The following is a 19664-nucleotide window of genomic DNA, read 5'->3' on the forward strand; positions in this document are numbered from 1 at the left end:
CGCCTCCCCGCCGCGACCTCCGCCTCCCCGCCGTGACCTCCGCCTCCCCGCCGTGACCTCCGCCTCCCCGCCGTGACCTCCGCCTCCCCGCCGTGACCTCCGCCTCCCCGCCGTGACCTCCGCCCCCCCCGCAGTGACCTCCGCTTCCTGCAGTGACCTTCAACCCCCCGCAGTGACCCCCCCTGCAGTGACCTCCGCCTCCCGCAGTGACCTTCCCCCTCCCCTCGCAGTGACCCCTCCCGCAGTGACCTTCCCTCCCCCCCGCAGTGACCTCTGCCTCCCGCAGTGAACTCCGCCTCCCGCAGTGACCTCCCACCCCCCGCAGTGACCTCCCACCCCCCGCAGTGACCCCCCCCCCCCCCCACGCGCGGTGACCTGCTCCTCTCCCCCCCCCCCCCCCCCCCCCGCAGTGACCTTCCCCTCTGTGTTGTTGGTCATTTGTATCCCCCAGGTGCACAGAGGCCAACAGTCTCAGGACAAACTCGGGATGAAGCACTCAGCAGTAAGGCTCAGTTCTGAGCACTGGAACATTGGGGACATTCTTGTGCTTTGATTCAGATTCATTCTCAGCTCATTCACAGAACAGAAGGCCATTCCGCCCATTCAGCCCATCCTGCCTTCCAACACCACGGTTCACCTATATCTTAACTCCATCCACATCACCATTCCAAATCCTTTTTTACCCTTGTCTAGAAATACACCATCAATCTCAGATTTAAAATTAATTAAACGAGCATCAATTGCATTTAGTTGCCAAGAGTTTCATACTGTTGCCACTCTTTGTTTGAAGAATTATTTCCCAACTTCTCTACTGAACAGACAAACTCTGATTTTAAGGTTATTTTCTTTGCACCTACCCATCAAATGCATTCAATATTCTAAAAACTTCAATCAAATCAACTCTTCAACCATTGATATTTTGGGGATACCAGCCGAGTTCATGCAATCTCCCCTCATCATCTTTTCCCAGGAATCCTGGTAACATCCTGGTCAACTGCGGTGCTATCCTTCCGAGGCCATTATCTCATACTCAGCTGCAGAGCCCAGGCCTGTGAACCAGTGCTCCAGCTGTGGATCGAGCAGGGTTTTGAATGCTTTAAATGGAATGGATCAAAGAGCACCAGAGCAAAAAGAAAGGTCAGAGTGTGCAGCGACATCAGGAATACAAGATCCAAGTCTCACCATCCTCAAACTCAACGGCTTCATCATAGATAGGAGGGGCCATCCCAATGGCCTGTCCAGGGAAGTAGGGGTTGTAGTATAACCCTTCCCGGATAGAGATGCCAGCAGGAGGTTCACAGTAACCAGTCAGGAGGGTGAAGATATAATCCTCACCACCATGTCTGCACATAACCAAAGAAGAACAATCAGTCCACATGTCTTACCGGCAAGTTAAACATTTCAGCAGCAATTTGTGAAAGAATGAAGTCTTACAGCAGATCCTGCCTCCCGCAGATTCTCTATCAATTCCTTCTCTTGGTGGAGATTATAGCAAAGGTTTCTCAACCCAAGGTCAGATGTTATCATTCTAGATTTCTTTAGAACAAGCAATTTTACAGCAAAGGCCATTTGTGTCAACTAATCCCACTGCCCCGCTCTCTCCCCATAGCCCTGAATCAATCCCAAACTAATCACACTGCCCCACTCTCGAGCCATAGCCCTGTATAAATCCCCAAACTAATCCCACTGTCCCAGTCTCTCCCCATAGCCCTGAATCAATCCCAAACTAATCCCACTGCCCCGCCCTCTTCCCATAGCCCTGAATCAATCCCAAACTAATCCCACTGCCCCACCCTCTCCCCATAGCTCTGAATCAATCCCCAACTAATCCCATTGTCCCACTTTCTCCTCATAGCCCTGTACCAATCAAACTAATCCCACTGTTCCACTCTCTCCCCCTAGCCCTGTATCAACACAAACTAATCCCACTGCCCCACTCTCCCCATAGCCCTGTATCAATCCCAAACTAATCCCACTGCCCCGCCTTCTACCCATAGCCCTGTATCAATCCCCAAACTAATCCCACTGCCCTGCCATCTCCTCATAGCCCTGTATCAATCCCAAACTAATCCCACTGCCCCACTCTCTCCCCATAGCCCTGTATCAATCACAAACTAATCCCACTGCCCCACTCTCTCCCCATAGCCCTGCATCAATCACAAACTAATCCCACTTCCCCACTCTCCCCATTGCCCTGTATTAACCCCAAACTAATCCCACTGTCCCACTCTCTCCCCATAGCCCTGTATCAATTCCCAAACCAATCTCACTGTCCCACTCTCTCCCCATAGCCCTGTATCAATCCCCAAACTAATCCCACTGCCCCGCTCTCTCCCCATAGCCCTGTATTAACCCCAAACTAATCCCACTGTTCCACTCTCTCCCCATAGCCCTGTATCAATCCAAAATAAATATCACTGTCCTGGTCTCTTCCCATTGCCCCGATCTCTTCCTAGGTTTCAAATATTTATTCAATTTTTCCATAAACAATTCAATAGTCTTTGTCTCGAAGGTCGCCTTAAGGGAGACTATCCTTTATACCAAGAGCAAAAAGAAAATGCTGGAAAATCTCAGGTCTGGCAGCATCTGTAGGGAGAGAAAAGAACTAACGTTTAGAGTCCAAAGGCTCTTTGTCAAAGCTAACAGGCAGAGAAAGTGGGAAATATTTATACTGTGGAGTGAGAATGAAAGATGAGTCATAGCCACGGAAACCCAGGGAAACCGGGTGCTAATGGCCACAGAATCCCAGGGAAACCGGGTGCTAACGGCCACAGAAACCCAGGGAAACCGGGTGCTAACGGCCACAGAATCCCAGGGAAACCGGGTGCTAACGGCCACGGAAACCCAGGGAAACCGGGTGCTAACTGCCACAGAAACCCAGGGAAACCAGGTGCTAATGGCCACAGAATCCCAGGGAAACCGGGTGCTAACGGCCACAGAAACCCAGGGAAACCGGGTGCTAACGGCCACAGAATCCCAGGGAAACCGGGTGCTAACGGCCACAGAAACCCAGGGAAACCGGGTGCTAACGGCCACAGAAACCCAGGGAAACCGGGTGCTAACGGCCACAGAAACCCAGGGAAACCGGGTGCTAACGGCCACAGAATCCCAGGGAAACCGGGTGCTAATGGCCACAGAATCCCAGGGAAACCGGGTGCTAACGGCCACAGAATCCCAGGGAAACCGGGTGCTAACGGCCACAGAAACCCAGGGAAACCGGGTGCTAACGGCCACAGAAACCCAGGGAAACCGGGTGCTAATGGCCACAGAAACCCAGGGAAACCGGGTGCTAATGGCCACAGAAACCCAGGGAAACCGGGTGCTAATGGCCACAGAATCCCAGGGAAACCGGGTGCTAATGGCCACAGAAACCCAGGGAAACCGGGTGCTAATGGCCACAGAAACCCAGGGAAACCGGGTGCTAATGGCCACAGAATCCCAGGGAAACCGGGTGCTAATGGCCACAGAAACCCAGGGAAACCGGGTGCTAATGGCCACAGAATCCCAGGGAAACCGGGTGCTAATGGCCACAGAAACCCAGGGAAACCGGGTGCTAATGGCCACAGAAACCCAGGGAAACCGGGTGCTAACTGCCACAGAAACCCAGGGAAACCGGGTGCTAATGGCCACAGAATCCCAGGGAAACCGGGTGCTAATGGCCACGGAAACCCAGGGAAACCGGGTGCTAACGGCCACAGAATCCCAGGGAAACCGGGTGCTAACGGCCACAGAAACCCAGGGAAACCGGGTGCTAACTGCCACAGAAACCCAGGGAAACCAGGTGCTAATGGCCACAGAAACCCAGGGAAACCGGGTGCTAACTGCCACAGAAACCCCGGGAAACCGGGTGCTAATGGCCACGGAAACCCAGGGAAACCGGGTGCTAATGGCCACGGAAACCCAGGGAAACCGGGTGCTAATGGCCACGGAAACCCAGGGAAACCGGGTGCTAACGGCCACAGAAACCAAGGGGAAAGAGTGCTAATCGCAGTCCCCAGAGAGAACAAATGGGGAGAGTGGTCAACTACATTGTGGTGTAGGGGAATGCCTATATACAACTACATTGCGGTGAGGGGAATGCCTATACAACTGCCTATGTACAACTACACTGCGATGTAGGGGAATGCCGATATACAAATGAACTATGGCTCACTCATATCTTCATTGTTCTTGCTTCCATCAGCATGCATGTAACCATAGGTTAGATCAACATTTGGGGATTCTAAAACATTTACCAATTTTCATTGCTACTGGGACCAAGGACTATCCTCTCTTTTCTAGAAGGATAATTGTGTCATCGACAGTGTTATAAGCAGCACTTGCACAGCATTGACCTGCTCACGGACACTCAGCTTGGGTTTTGCCAGAGCCACTCGGCTCCTGACCTCATTAAAGCCTTGGTCCAAAGGAGCTGAACTTCAGAGATGAGATGGGATTGACTGCCCTGGACAGTAAGGCAGCATTTGACCAAGTGTGGCATCAAGGAGCTCCCGCAGAATTGAAGTCAATGGGAACCAGAGGTAAGGCTCCACTGGCCAAAAACTGAACTGGACTAGCCATATAAATACTGTGGCTACAAGAGCAAGAGCATGTCAGAGGCCGGGAATCCTGCGGCGAGTAATTCAGCACCTGACTCACAAAAGTCTGTCCACCGTCTACAAGGCACAAGACAGGGATGTAATTGAATACTCTCCACTTGCCTGGATTAGTGTAGCCCCAACAACACTCAAGAAGTTCATCACCATCCAGGACAAAGCATCCCTAACATTCACCCCCTCCACACCACCGATGCACAGTGGCAACCGTGTGTACCAGGAGAACCAGGGGGCAGAGGTGAGTGCAGTGACCATTACTAAGGAGAAGGTTTCGGGGAAACTGAAGTCTGATGGTGGAAAAATCACCTGGACGGGATGGACTACACCCCAGGGTTCTAAAAGAGATAGCGGAGGAGATTGTGGAGGCATTGGTGATTCTTTCAGGAATCACTGGAGGCAGGAAGGGTCCCAGAAGACTGGAAAGTGGCTAATGTAACACAGCTGTTTAAGAAGGGAGGGAGGCAGAAGATGGGAAATTATAGGCAGGTTAGCCTGACTTCAGTCATTGGTAAGGTTTTAGAGTCTGTTATTAAAGATGAGATCGTGGAGTACTTGGAAGTGCATGGTAAAATAGGACTAAGTCAGCACGGCTTCGTCAAAGGGAAGTCATGTCTGACAAATCTGTTAGAGTTCTTTGAGGAAGTGATAAGGAAGTTAAACAAAGGAGAACCAGTAGACCTGATTTATTTAGATTTCCAGAAGTGGGGATAAAGGTCTTTTTCAGGATGGCAGCCGGCAATTAGCGGTGTGTCTCAGGGATCGGTGCTGGGACCACACCTTTTCACAACATACATTAATGATCTGGAGGAAGAAACTGAAGGCACTGTTGCTAACTTTGCAAATGATACAAAAGATTTGTAGAGGGGCAGGTAGTATTGAGGAAGCAGGCGGGCTGCAGGAGGACTTCGACAGGCGAGGAGAGTGAGCAAAGAAGTGGCAGATGGAATACAATCTGTAAAAGTGTGAGGCTATGCACTTTGGAAGGAGAAATGGAGGCATAGACTATTTTCTAAATGGAAAGATGCTTAGGAAATCAGAAGCACAAAGGGACTTGGGAGTCCTTGTTCACGATTCTCTCAGAGTATTGAAAGTCAAAGAGATCTTGGAGTACAGGTCCACAGGTCACTGAAAGGGGCAACACAGGTGGAGAAGGTAGTCAAGAAGGCATACGGCATGCTTGCCTTCATTGGCCGTGGCATTGAGTATAAGAATTGGCAAGTCATGTTGCAGCTGTATAGAACCTTAGTTAGGCCACACTTGGAGTATAGTGTTCAATTCTGGTCACCACACTACCAGAAGGATGTGGAGGCTTTAGAGAGGGTGCAGAAGAGATTTACCAGAATGTTGCCTGGTATGGAGGGCATAAGCTATGAGGAGCGGTTGAATAAACTCGGTTTGTTCTCACTGGAACGAAGGAGGTTGAGGGGCGACCTGATAGAGGTCTACAAAATTATGAGGGGCATAGACAGAGTGGATAGTCAGAGGCTTTTCCCCGGGGTAGAGGGGTCAATTACTAGGGGACATAGGTTTAAGGTGAGAGGGGCAAGGTTTAGAGTAGATGTACGAGGCAAGTTTTTTACGCAGAGGGTAGTGGGTGCCTGGAACTCACTACCGGAGGAGGTGGTGGAAGCAGGGACGATAGTGACATTTAAGGGGCATCTTGACAAATACATGAATAGGATGGGAATAGAGGGATACGGACCTAGGAAGTGTAGATGATTGTAGTTTAGTCGGGCAGCATGGTCGGCACGGGCTTGGAGGGCCGAAGGGCCTGTTCCTGTGCTGTACATTTCTTTGTTCTTTGTTAATGTGCAGGTTCAGTCGGCAGTTAGGAAGGCAAATGCAATGTTAGCATTCATGTCGAGAGGGCTAGAATACAAGAAAAGGAATGTACTTCTGAGGCTGACGGTCAGACCCCATTTGGAATATTGTGCGCAGTTTTGGGCCCCGTATCTAAGGAAGGATGTGCTGGCCTTGGAAAAGGTCCAGAGGAGGTTCACAAGAATGATCCTTGGAATGAAGAACTTGTTGTATGAGGAACGGTTGAGGACTCTGGATCTGTACCCGTTGGAGTTTAAAAGGATATGGGGGGATCTTATTGAAACTTACAGGATACTGTGAGGCCTGGATAGAACAAACATAGAACATACAGTGCAGGAGGTCGTCATTCGGCCCATCGAGTCTGCACCGACCCACTTAAGCCCACACTTCCACCCTATCCCCATAACCCAACAACCCCATCTAACCTTTTTGGTCACTAAGGGCAATTTATCATGGCCAATCCACCTAACCTGCACGTCTTTGGACTGTGGGAGGAAACTGGAGCACCCGGAGGAAACCCACGCAGACACGGGGAGAACGTGCAGACTCCACACAGACAGTGACCCAGCGGGGAATCGAACCTGGGACCCTGGCGCTGTGAAGCCACAGTGCTATCCACTTGTGCTACCGTGCTGCCTGTAGAGTGGGCGTGGAGAGGATGCTTCCACTTATAGGAAAAACTAGAAGCAGAGGACACAATCTCAGACTAAAGGGACGATCCTTTAAAACAGAGATGAGGAGGAATTTCTTCAGCCAGACGTGGTGAATCTGTGGGACTCTTTGCCACAGAAGGCTGTGGAGGCCAAATCACTGAGTGTCTTTAAGACAGGGATAGATACGTTTTTGATTAATAAGGGGATCAGGGGTTATGGGGAGAAGGCAGGAGAATGGGGATGAGAAAATATCAGCCATGATTGAATGGCGGAGCAGACTCGATGGGCCGAGTGGCCTAATTCTGCTCCTATGTCTTATGGTCTTATCATTTACAAGATGTACTGCAGCCAAGGTTCCTTTGACAGCACCTTCTAAATCCACAATCTCTGCCACCTAAAAGGACAAGGGCAACAGATGCATAGCACCTGCAAGTTCCCTTCCAAGCCAGGCTCCATTCTGCTTGGGATTATATTGCTGTTTCCGTCAGTGCCAGGGAATCAAAATTCTGGAACCCACTAACAGCACCAGCTGGATGACAACAGATCAGCGGAAGCTCAGTACCCACATTCTCAATTGCAATCAGGGATGGGCAACAAATGTTGGACGAGCCATCAGTGCGCAGTTTCAGATGGGAAACAAACTACCATCGCAGAAATGGACAGATTTCACCCCTTGGATTTTCACAATGCAAACAAAAGAATTCTTCCCTGAGAGACAGTAATTGCAGCATTAGTCAGTGAGCGTGAGGAAGGTACCTGGCATTTGCAATGTACGTGAGATCAGGTGGAAAAGATCCATTATTCGCTGCTCTTGCTGCCTCAGAATTGGGATACGGTTGAGGGAAATAGTCAGCGAGTTTTCCAGGGCGAGTGAACATTTCTCCAGTTTCATCTGGTCCATCCAGAATTTCAACCTAGAGGTAGTAAGGAGAGAGAGAGAGATGGTAAGAAACAGCAGGCATGGGTAATTCCTGCTTTTCTGGAGGGCAACTACTGATCAATACCAAAGAAACTCAAGTTAGCTTTCAGCTTTGTACACACTGAGGTATTAGATGTTAGCTTGGCCCAGTTCAGAGCTGGGGGTCAGAATCAATTCATTAGAAAACATGGAAACAGCCACTCGGCCCCAAACCAGCCCGTGTTCATGTTTGTCCTTCACACGAGCAGCATTATAATCCCACATCAGCACCCTGATCCCCTATCTTCTTCCAGCCCTTTAGTCATCTAATCTCAGACCCAGATTTGGGTATATACTCCTGCCTGCTCATATTGTCATGTGAGAGTACCTTTAAGAAATGGGTGTTTATAAATGGGGGTGTATATAAATATCTGTAGTGAGAGTACCTTTAAGAAATGGGTGTTTATTACTGCAGTGATGTCAGAGAGTGGGTGGAGCTGGGCTGTCTGTCAGCTTTTTACTTTCGTTTTTGAGCCGGTTGCAGGGTGTGTTTTAGTTTCGTTTCCAGAGCCGGATAGCTGCAGTCACAGCCAGAAGGTGTATGAATCTCTCTCTGTAATCTAAAGACTGTAAATCGATCCTAGTGATTTAAAACTAATAACAGTAGTGACTTTAACCTGGTGTGTTTCTGGCAAAAGGTGTTTTAAGTCGTATGGATGTTAAAAGGAAAGTTTAAAGGATTACTTAGTGTTGAAGTCTTTGGGGGTTGTATTTGAATTAACGGTTGCTAAGCTGTTGTTTGTTTTAAAAAGGTTAACTCGAGTTCATAGAATAAATATTGTTTTGCTTTAAAAAGTACTTTTCCATTTCTGCTGTCCCACACCTGTAGAGTGGGCCGTGTGCTCCCCATACCACAATCTAGTAAAAGTTGTGGGTCAGGTGAACTCCATGATACACTTTGGGGTTCGCTAAACCCTGGCCCATATAGTATGGATGTTAAAACCCTGTGCTATTATTCTGAGATTCAGGCTAATATTCACCATAAGGAGTCAAAAAACAGAACAAATCAACTGATTGTTCACCTTGCTGTTTTGAGGGTAATTCATTCAACTCAATGGGAAAACATTTCGAGACTTTAATCCGAGAGAAATGAATTGTCATTTGGAAAATTTAAGGGTTAACAAATGAAAGTCAGCACAAATTTGCCGATGGCAGAATGCGTTTGTCTAACTGGAGTTCTTTGATGCAGTTACAGAGAATGGGTGAGGGTAGTAGTTGTGTACATGGACACTCAAAAGGTGATTGAGAGCCACTTAATAAGACTTGTAAAAATGAAGCCAGTGGGATTAGAGATAGTAGCAGCATGGATACAAAATAGGCTCAGGGACAAAAATCAGAAAGTAATGGTGACTGGTTGCCCTTCCGATTTTCCTCACTCTTCCATGGGATGTGGCAGGGCCAGTATAAGGAAACAGGAGCATAATGAGGCTATTGTTAAAATTCATTTACGGGATGTAGGCATCGCTGGTTAGGCCAGCATTTATTGCCCATCCAGAGTTGCCCTTTAGAAGGTGATGGGTGAATTGCCTTCTTGAACCGCTGCAGTCCCTGAGGTGTAGGTACACCCACTGTGGTTAGGGAGGAAGTTCTAGGATGTTGCCCCGCCGACAGTGAAGGAACGGCGATATATTTCCAAGTCAGGGTGGTGAGTGACTCAGAGGGGAACCTCCAGGTGGTGGGGTTCCCAAGTATCTGCTGCTCTTGTCCTTCTAGATGGTAGTGGTCGTGGGTTTGGAAGGTGCTGTCTAAGGAACCTTGGTGAGTTACTGCAGTGCATCTTGTAGATGGTACACACGGCTGCCACTGTGTATCGGTGGCGGAGGGAATGAATGTTTGTGGAAGGGGAGCAATCAAGCGGGGCTGCTTTGTCCTGGATGGTATTGAGCTTCTGGAGTGTTGTTGGAGCTGCGCTCATCCAGGCAAGTGGAGAGTATTCCATCACACTCCTGACTTGTGCCTTGTAGGTGGTGTGCAGGCGGCGAGTTACTCGCCACAGGATTCGTAACCTTTGACCTGCCTTGGTAGCCACAGTATTAATGTGGCTGGGTCCGGTTCAGTTTCTGATCAATAGTAGCCCCAGGATGTTGATTGTGGAGGATTTAGCGATGGGAATGCCATTGAATGTCAAGGCGATAGTTAGATCATCTCTTGTAGGAGATGGTCACTGCCTGGCACTCGTGTGCTCTGAATGTAACTTCAGCCCCTCGAGCTTACTCTGTCATTCTACTAGATCACGGCTGATGTTCTACCTCAACACCATTTTCCTGCATTAATCCCATATCCATCGATGTTTTTAATCTGGAGAAATCGATAAAACTCTTGTCTTGAACAAACTCAACAACTGAACCTCCTCTGGACAGAGAATTCAAAAGATTCACCATGCTCTGACTGAGGAAATTCCTCTTTGTCTCGGTTCGAAATGGCATATCTCTGACTCTGAAACGGTGTCCCTTGGCTTTCGATCCCCCTCAACCATCCTTCTTGCATCTAACCCATTGAGTTCTGTAGGAATTTTATTGCCTCAATGAGGTCACCTCTCATTCGTTTAAACTATAGAGAATACAGGCTGAGTTTCCTTAATCGCTCCTCATAGAACAATCCCATTATCCCAGGAATGAGTCTGGTGAACATTTGTTGCATTCTTGGTGGTCAGTATATCCTTCCTCAGGTAAAGAGATCAAAACTGTACAATATTTAAAGAGTTCAAAATTACACAAGGTAAAATCACACACGCTGCTAAATTATAAAAGACAAAAAACAGTGATGAGAAACCAGTTGCTTCAGCTCAGACTGCCTACAGATTCAAGGACCATTGCTATATTAATTATAGGGAGGCTTTGGTCACACAGCTTACACACAAATATTCAATTGATCATTACACAGTTGCAGGACATATGCGCCCACTGGCCACGCCCACGGGACACAGGGGCACGCCCACAGGCCAGGCCCACGGGACACAAGGGCACGCCCACGGGACACCGGGGCAGGCCCACTGGACACAGGGGCAGGCCCACTGGACACTGGGACAAAGGGAAAGGAGTATGGTACATCACTGGTGAGGCATATTTTTCTCTTATTTATGTCTAGCAGATGGTGGAGAAGTCAAGACAAATTGGTGCTTGGTGATATTATAATTAAGTATATGTGCCCAAAATATGATTGGTTAATTATACTCATGTGTTATACATTATGCAATCCTAATTACTAGCTATGAATGTATACAGATAATTTCTACACAAAATGTAAACTTTGATTGGTATATGATAATTACTTGGAAGATAAGCAAACGGTATAACTTCTGTATTTTCCTTGTCCGGCGAGCTGGCAAACCATGCGGTAAATGTTTAGCTCCCCTTTTATAGCTTGAATAAAGTTTTTTTGAATTGAAACTTAATGCCGTCTGGTCAGTTGGAGAGTGAGGAACACTATAGTTGACTAGCTGGGAAACTCCTGTAACAATAATACTCGAAGTGTGGTCTCATCAAGGCTCTATACAATTGCAGCAAGACTTCTTTACTCCTGTACTTAAATCATCTTGCGATAAAGGCCAAGATAGTCTATGGAATTACTTGCTACACCTGCATGTTAGCTTTCAGTAACACATGAACAAGAACAGCCAGGTCTCTTTGGACATCAACATTTCCCAGTCTCACCATTTAAGAAATACTCTTGCATTTCTGTTTTTCCTAAAAAGAGGATAACGTCACATTTTTCCACATTATATTCCATCTGCCATGTTCTTGTCCGCTTACTTTGTCTGTCAAAAATCACACCTTGAAGCCTCTTTGCACCCTTCTCAACTCACAAGCGCACCTAGTTTTGTGTCAACTTCGAATATTACATTTTGCCCCGACATCCAAATCATTGATAGATTATGAACATCTGGGGCCAAAGCACTGATCCTTGCAGAACTCCACAAGTTACAGCCTCCGTATCTCTACCCCATTGTTTTCTGTTTGTTAACCAATGGTCAATCTATGCCAGTTTATTATCTTCAATCCCATGAGCTCTAATGTTGCTTCCAAACCTTGTGTGGGACCTTATTGAAAGCCTTCTGAAAAACTAAAAACACCACTTCCACTGGGTTCCCCTTATCTAGCCTACTTACATCCTCTTAAAAACTCCAATAGGGGGGACTTCCGGGTGCGGCGATGACCAGCTGAGTCGCATGTTTCGGCAGCTCCCTGTGAAACGGACTTTTGGGCTCTTGATAGGAGCCCCAACGGCAATTTTAACGGCTGAAAACACCGTGCGGTAAACCAGAAGGGTGTTCCCCCTGGACACGGATGGAAAAAGGAGAGGAAAGTGGCCGGATTGCAGCGGATCCTTTGGAGCAGCGGCAAGGAAGGCAAGCAGAAACCAAGATGGCGTCGGAAGGTGGCAGTTTCATATGGGGCCCTGAACAACAAGAGTTTTTGAAACGCTGCGTGGAGGAGATAAAAAAGGAAATGAAGAAAGAGTTGTTGGCCCCGATACGACAGGCGATCGAAGGGCTAAAGGAGGAACAAAAGACCCAGGAGCAGGAGCTTCGGGTTGTGAAGGCGAAAGCAGCAGAGAATGAAAACGATATACAGGGCCTGGTGGTGAAGTCGGAGATACAGGAGGCACACCAGAAACGATCTGTGGAGAGGTTGGAGGCACTGGAAAATAACGCAAGGAGGAACAACTTGAGGATTCTTGGCCTTCCTGAAGGTGTGGAGGGGGCGGACGTCGGGGCATATGTGAGCACGATGCTGCACTCGTTAATGGGAGTGGAGGCCCCGACGGGTCCGTTGGAGGTGGAGGGAGCATACCGAGTTATGGTGCGAGGATCGAGAGCAGGAGAAGCTCCCAGAGCCATAGTGGTGAGATTCCTCCGTTTTAAGGATAGAGAAATGGTCCTTAGATGGGCGAAGAAAACTCGGTGTAGTAAATGGGAGAACGCGGTGATCCGCGTCTATCAAGATTGGAGTGCGGAGGTGGCGAGAAGGAGGGCGAGCTTTAATCGGGCCAAAGCGGTACTTCACAAAAAAAAGATAAAGTTTGGAATGCTGCAACCGGCAAGACTGTGGGTCACATATCAAGGGAGGCACCACTACTTTGAGACGGCGGATGAAGCGTGGACTTTTATTGTAGAAGAAAAATTGGAATGATTGGACTACGAAAATGAACGTTTGGACAAAGTGGTGGGACGAGTGGGGGGGGGGGGGGGGGGGGGGGCGAAGAGGGATTGTATGATTAATCCTGCGGTATGGTAACTTTTCTTTCTCCCACTGGTGGTGATGGGGGGAGGTGGGGAGGGAGAGGAGATGGGGCGTTGGCCATGGGAGGCGGGGCCGAGGGAGAGGCGCGGGCTTGGTTCCCGCGCTATGATAATTATGGCGGGAATAGAGAAGCAGGAAGGAGGGGGCGCCGCACGGTGCGAGCCGTGATCACGGGGGGAAGCCGAGGTCAGCCAGAGTTTGCTGACTTCTGGGAGCAACATGGGGGGAGTAATTACGCTAGCGGGGGGTCTAGCGGGGGGGGGGGGGGGGGGGGAATTACTGGGTTGCTGCTGCTGGGGAAAGGGGGGAGTGGGTACGGGAAAGGATGGGCGGGGGGGCACCGTCTGGGAGAAATACAGCTGCGTGGGAACTGGGCGAGAAGCTGGAAAAAGATGATGGCTAACCGGCAAGGGGGGGGGGGGTGGGAAGCCCCCCAACTCGGCTGATCACGTGGAACGTGAGGGGGCTTAACGGGCCGATAAAGAGGGCACGAGTACTCGCACACCTTAAGAAACTTAAAGCAGATGTGGTCATGTTACAGGAAACGCACCTGAAACTGATAGATCAGGTTAGGTTGCACAAAGGATGGGTAGGGCAGGTGTTCCATTCGGGGCTGGATGCGAAAAACAGGGGGGTGGCTATATTAGTGGGGAAGCGGGTAATGTTCGAGGCAAAGACTATAGTGGCGGATAACGGGGGCAGATACGTGATGGTGAGTGGCAAATTACAGGGAGAGATGGTGGTGTTGGTAAACGTGTATGCCCCGAATTGGGACGATGCCAATTTTATGAGGCGAATGCTAGGACGCATCCCAGACCTAGAGACCGGAAAGCTGATAATGGGGGGAGACTTTAACACGGTGTTGGAACCAAGGCTGGATAGGTCGAAGTCCAGGACTGGTAGGATGCCGGCAGCAGCCAAGGTGCTTAAGGATTTTATGGAGCAGATGGGAGGGGTGGACCCGTGGAGATTCAGTAGACCTAGGAGTAAGGAGTTCTCGTTTTTCTCCTATGTCCATAAAGTCTATTCACGCATAGACTTTTTTGTGTTGGGTAGGGCATTGATCCCGAGGGTGAGGGGAACGGAATATACGGCTATAGCCATTTCGGATCATGCCCCACACTGGGTAGACTTGGAGATAGGGGAGGAAACAAGAGGGCGTCCACCCTGGAGAATGGACATGGGACTAATGGCGGGTGAGGGGGTGTGCTTAAGGGTGAGGGGATGCATTGAAAAGTACTTGGAACTCAATGACAATGGGGAGGTTCAGATGGGAGTGGTCTGGGAGGCGTTGAAGGCGGTGGTTAGGGGGGAGCTGATATCAATGAGGACACATAAAGGGAAGCAGGAGAGTAAGGAACGGGAGCGGTTGTTGCAAGAACTTTTGAGGGTGGACAGACAGTATGCGGAAGCACCGGAGGAGGGACTGTACAGGGAAAGGCAAAGGCTGCATGTGGAATTTGACTTGCTGACCACAGGCACTGCAGAGGCACAATGGAGGAAGGCGCAGGGTGTACAGTATGAATATGGAGAGAAGGCGAGCAGATTGCTGGCACACCAATTGAGGAAAAGGGGAGCAGCGAGGGAAATAGGGGGGGTGAGAGACGAAGATGGAGAGACGGAGCGGGGAGCGGAGAGAGTGAATGAAGTGTTTAAGACATTTTATAAAAAATTGTATGAAGCTCAACCCCCGGATGGGAGGGAGAGAATGATGGAGTTTTTGGATCGGCTGGAAATTCCCAAGGTGGAAGAGCAGGAAAGGATGGGATTAGGAGCACAGATCATGGTAGAAGAAGTGGTGAAAGGAATTAGGAACATGCAGACGGGAAAGGTTCCGGGACCGGACGGATTCCCAGTTGAATTTTACAGAAAATATTTGGACTTGCTCGCCCCGCTACTGACGAGGACCTTTAACGAGGCAAAGGAAAGGGGACAACTGCCCCCGACTATGTCAGAAGCAACGATATCGCTTCTTTTAAAGAAGGAAAAGGATCCGCTACAATGCGGGTCCTACAGACCAATCTCCCTCCTCAATGTAGATGCCAAGGTCTTGGCCAAGGTAATGGCAATGAGAATAGAGGAATGTGTCCCGGGGGTGGTTCATGAGGACCAAACTGGGTTTGTGAAGGGGAGACAGCTGAACACGAACATACGGAGGTTGTTAGGGGTAATGATGATGGCCCCACCAGAGGGTGAAACGGAGATAGTAGTGGCGATGGATGCCGAGAAAGCATTTGATAGAGTGGAGTGGGATTATCTGTGGGAGGTGTTGAGGAGATTTGGGTTCGGAGAGGGGTATGTTAGATGGGTGCAGCTGTTGTATAGGGCCCCAGTGGCGAGTGTGGTCACGAATGGATGGGGATCGGCATATTTTCGGCTCCATAGAGGGACAAGGCAGGGATGTCCTCTGTCCCCATTACTGTTTGCACTGGCGATTGAGCCCCTGGCGATAGCGCTGAGAGGTTCCAAGGGATGGAGGGGAATACTTAGGGGAGGAGAAGAACACCGGGTATCTTTATATGCGGATGATCTGCTACTATATGTGGCGGATCCAGCGGAGGGGATGCCAGAAATAATGCGGATACTTGGAGTTTGGGGATTTTTCAGGGTATAAATTGAACATGGGGAAGAGTGAGCTGTTTGTGGTGCATCCAGGGGAGCAGAGCAGAGAAATAGAAGACCTACCGTTGAGGAAGGTAACAAGAGACTTTCGTTACCTGGGGATCCAGATAGCTAAGAATTGGGGCACATTGCACAGGCTAAATTTGACGCGGTTGGTGGAACAGATGGAGGAAGATTTCAAGAGATGGGATATGGTAGCATTGTCAATGGCAGGGAGGGTGCAGGCGGTTAAGATGGTGGTCCTCCCGAGATTCCTCTTTGTGTTTCAGTGTCTCCCGGTGGTGATCACGAAGGCTTTTTTCAAAAGGATAGAAAAGAGTATCATGGGTTTTGTTTGGGCCGGGAAGACTCCGAGAGTGAGGAAGGGATTCTTACAGCGTAGTAGGGATAGGGGGGGGCTGGCACTACCGAGCCTAAGTGAGTATTATTGGGCCGCTAATATTTCAATGGTGAGTAAGTGGATGGGAGAGGAGGAAGGAGCGGCGTGGAAGAGATTAGAGAGGGCGTCCTGTAGGGGGACCAGCCTGCAGGCTATGGTGACAGCCCCATTGCCGTTCTCACCAAGGAACTATACCACGAGTCCGGTGGTGGTAGCTACACTGAAGATTTGGGGACAGTGGAGACGACATAGGGGAAAGACCGGAGCACTGGGGGGGTCCCCGATAAGAAACAACCATAGGTTTGCCCCGGGGGGAATGGATGGGGGATATGGAATGTGGCAAAGAGCAGGTATAACGCAATTGAAAGATCTATTTGTGGATGGGAAGTTTGCGAGTCTGGGAGCGCTGACCGAGAAATATGGGTTGCCCCAAGGGAATGCATTCAGGTACATGCAATTGAGGGCTTTTGCGAGGCAACAGGTGAGGGAATTCCCGCAGCTCCCGACACAAGAGGTGCAGGACAGAGTCATCTCAAAGAAATGGGTGGGGGACGGTAAGGTGTCGGATATATATAGGGAAATGAGAGACGAAGGGGAGACTATGATGGACGAACTAAAAGGAAAATGGGAAGAAGAGCTAGGGGAGGAGATTGAGGAGGGGATGTGGGCAGATGCCCTAAACAGGGTAAACTCGTCGTCCTCGTGCGCCAGGCTAAGCCTGATTCAGTTTAAGGTATTACACAGGGCACATATGACTGGAACACGGCTCAGTAAATTTTTTGGGGTGGAGGATAGGTGTGCGAGGTGCTCGAGAAGCCAGGCGAATCATACCCATATGTTTTGGTCATGCCCGGCACTACAGGGGTTTTGGATGGGGGTGACAAAGGTGCTTTCGAAAGTAGTAGGAGTCCGGGTCGAACCAAGCTGGGGGTTGGCTATATTTGGGGTTGCACAAGAGCCGGGAGTGCAGGAGGCGAAAGAGGCCGATGTTTTGGCCTTTGCGTCCCTAGTAGCCCGGCGCAGGATATTGCTAATGTGGAAAGAAGCCAAGCCCCCGGGGGTGGAGACCTGGATAAATGATATGGCGGGGTTCATAAAGTTAGAGCGGATTAAGTTCGTCCTAAGGGGGTCGGCTCAAGGGTTTACTAGGCGGTGGCAACCGTTCGTCGAATATCTTGCGGAAAGATAGATAGGGGAGAACAAAAAAGGCAGCAGCAGCGGCCCAGGACTTGGGGGGGGGGGGGGGGAGGGATGGGGGGGGATGGGTGGCCTCAGACAAGGCAGTTGCCAATTAGGGCTAGTTTTTATTTTTTTGTTATTTAATATTTATTTATTTGTTGTTGTTTTTGTTTAAACTTAAAAAGGTCATTATTATCTGTATTGTTACAATGTTGTGTAAAGGATGCACAATGTACTGTGTTGGTTGACCAAAAATTTTCAATAAAATATTATTTTAAAAAAAAACTCCAATAGGTTTGTCAAACAGGATTCTACTTTCATAAATTCATGTTGAGTCTGCCCAATCCGATCATTATTTTCTAACTGTCCACTTATCACATCCTTTATAATAGATTCAAGAATTTTCCTAGTACCTTTGTCAGGTTAACAGATCTGTAGTTTCCGTTTTCTCTCTCCCTCCTTTCTTGAAGAATGGAATTACATTTGCGACCTTCCGATCTGCAGGCACTATTCCAGAATCTATAGAATTTTGGATTAGATGACCACCAACGCATCCACCATCTACAGCTACCTCTTAACACGGAGATAGGAGTAGTGTACCATCGGTCACTAGTTCCACTATTCCTCAGGTCACAACATAGTTAAACGATTTCTCCAGCTAGCTATATGGACAAATCGGTGATTTACTCGTGAATCTCAGATAGACTACTCAATGTCCATGTTTCTTCTCCAAACAACAAAATTATTAGTTTATTATACCAAACCTGTGCAGAGAAAGGTGAAGCTTATTAACATACAGTATGAAATATACCCTAACTCTCTCTCACACATAAAAAAAAATTAAAATAGAGTAATTCTGCCAAAAAGTTAATGATTCGAGGGAAAAGGATAGATGGGAGTCTGTGGCATGGTGTCTGGGTTATACGGCTGATCCACCAGCACTGGTTTACGAAATAATCAATGACGCTTGCACTACTTTTCAAGAGGACTTTGCAGGAAACTTGACGGCAGTCAATTTCAGAAATTAGAGCGACTTCAGAGCAATGTCTGTTCACTTTTTGCTTTCGACTGGGTCTGGAGTTTCAGGAGCTATTGTCTTTAATCAAGTAATTGATCCTTCTTGTTTTCTCCCCAAAGCAAAACACGTACCAGATTTTAAACATACTTTTTCAAATCATGTTTTCCCCCCAAAGCCAGAGAGCACCAGGGTCAAGAGGTTCCCGGCTTCTTTAAAACTGCTTAATTACCTTTTCTTTCAAAATGCTGTCTTTTCCAGAAACAGCAGCAACTAGAGTCACAGAAACCATAGTAAATGTATGGCACAGAAATTTCAAACGAAAAAGAAAAAAATAAGAAAATGAGCTGCCCATTCTAATCCCACCTTCCAGCATCCAGCCCGTAGCTTTGCAGGTTACCTCACTTTGATTTTGACTTGTGTCACATGTACCGAAGTACAGTGAAAAGAATTTTTCTGCGACCAAGGGAATGTACACAGTAGACAAAAGAATAATCAACAGAGAACATTGACAAATGGTACATCAACAAACAGTGATTGGTTACGGTGCGGAACAAGGGGCCAAACAAAGCAAATACATGAGCAAGAGCAGCATAGGGCGTCGTGAATAGTGTTCCTACAGGGAACAGATCAGTCCGAGGAAGAATCGTTGAGGAGTCTAGTAGCTGTGGGGAGGCTGTTATTATGTCTGGATGTGCGGGTCCTCAGACTTCTGTATCTTCTGCCTGATGGAAGGGTCTGGAAGAAGGAGGTGCGAGGAGTCTCTGATAATGCTATCTGCCCTCCTGAGGCAGCGGGAGGTGTAGACAGAATCAATGTGCGGGTGGCAAGCTTGTGTGATGCGTTGGGCTGAGTTCACCACACTCTGCAGTTTCTTGCACTTTAGGTATAAATTCAGGTACTTTTAAATGAGAGGGTTTCTACGTCCACCACCTAACTAGGTAGTGAATTCCAAACACCCACCACCCTCTAGGCAGTTTCATCTCATGTCCTCTTTAATTTGACAGAGTGGTCTTAAAATCTCACAAACCTGAAAATCACTTCTGATATCTTTCTGGCCTATTCAACTCTGACTTTACTGAACAGTTCTCCGTTCTAGTACCTTTAACCTCAGACCTCTTGGAATCTTCTCTTCATTTCTCTAGTTTCCTCAACTTGTTACTCTTCAGATCTCCACACTTGCTTTCTTAACCATTCAT

The 19664-nt window shown here is 48.5% G+C and overlaps 1 protein-coding gene across 1 annotated transcript in view; it reads right to left on the reverse strand.

Annotated features, from left to right (window-relative positions):
* cyc1 (cytochrome c-1) overlaps nucleotides 1-19664 on the reverse strand; it is an 81921-nt gene that overhangs the window by 9231 nt on the left and 53026 nt on the right. The window contains exons 4-5 of the mRNA XM_072515396.1: nucleotides 7826-7983; nucleotides 1183-1343 (exon numbers count right to left, since the gene is read on the reverse strand). Of these exons, the coding sequence (XP_072371497.1) occupies nucleotides 1183-1343; nucleotides 7826-7983 (319 nt within the window). The remainder of the gene's footprint in view (nucleotides 1-1182; nucleotides 1344-7825; nucleotides 7984-19664) is intronic.

This window comes from Scyliorhinus torazame, chromosome 8 (assembly GCF_047496885.1).
Source record: "Scyliorhinus torazame isolate Kashiwa2021f chromosome 8, sScyTor2.1, whole genome shotgun sequence".
Taxonomy (NCBI): domain Eukaryota; kingdom Metazoa; phylum Chordata; class Chondrichthyes; order Carcharhiniformes; family Scyliorhinidae; genus Scyliorhinus; species Scyliorhinus torazame.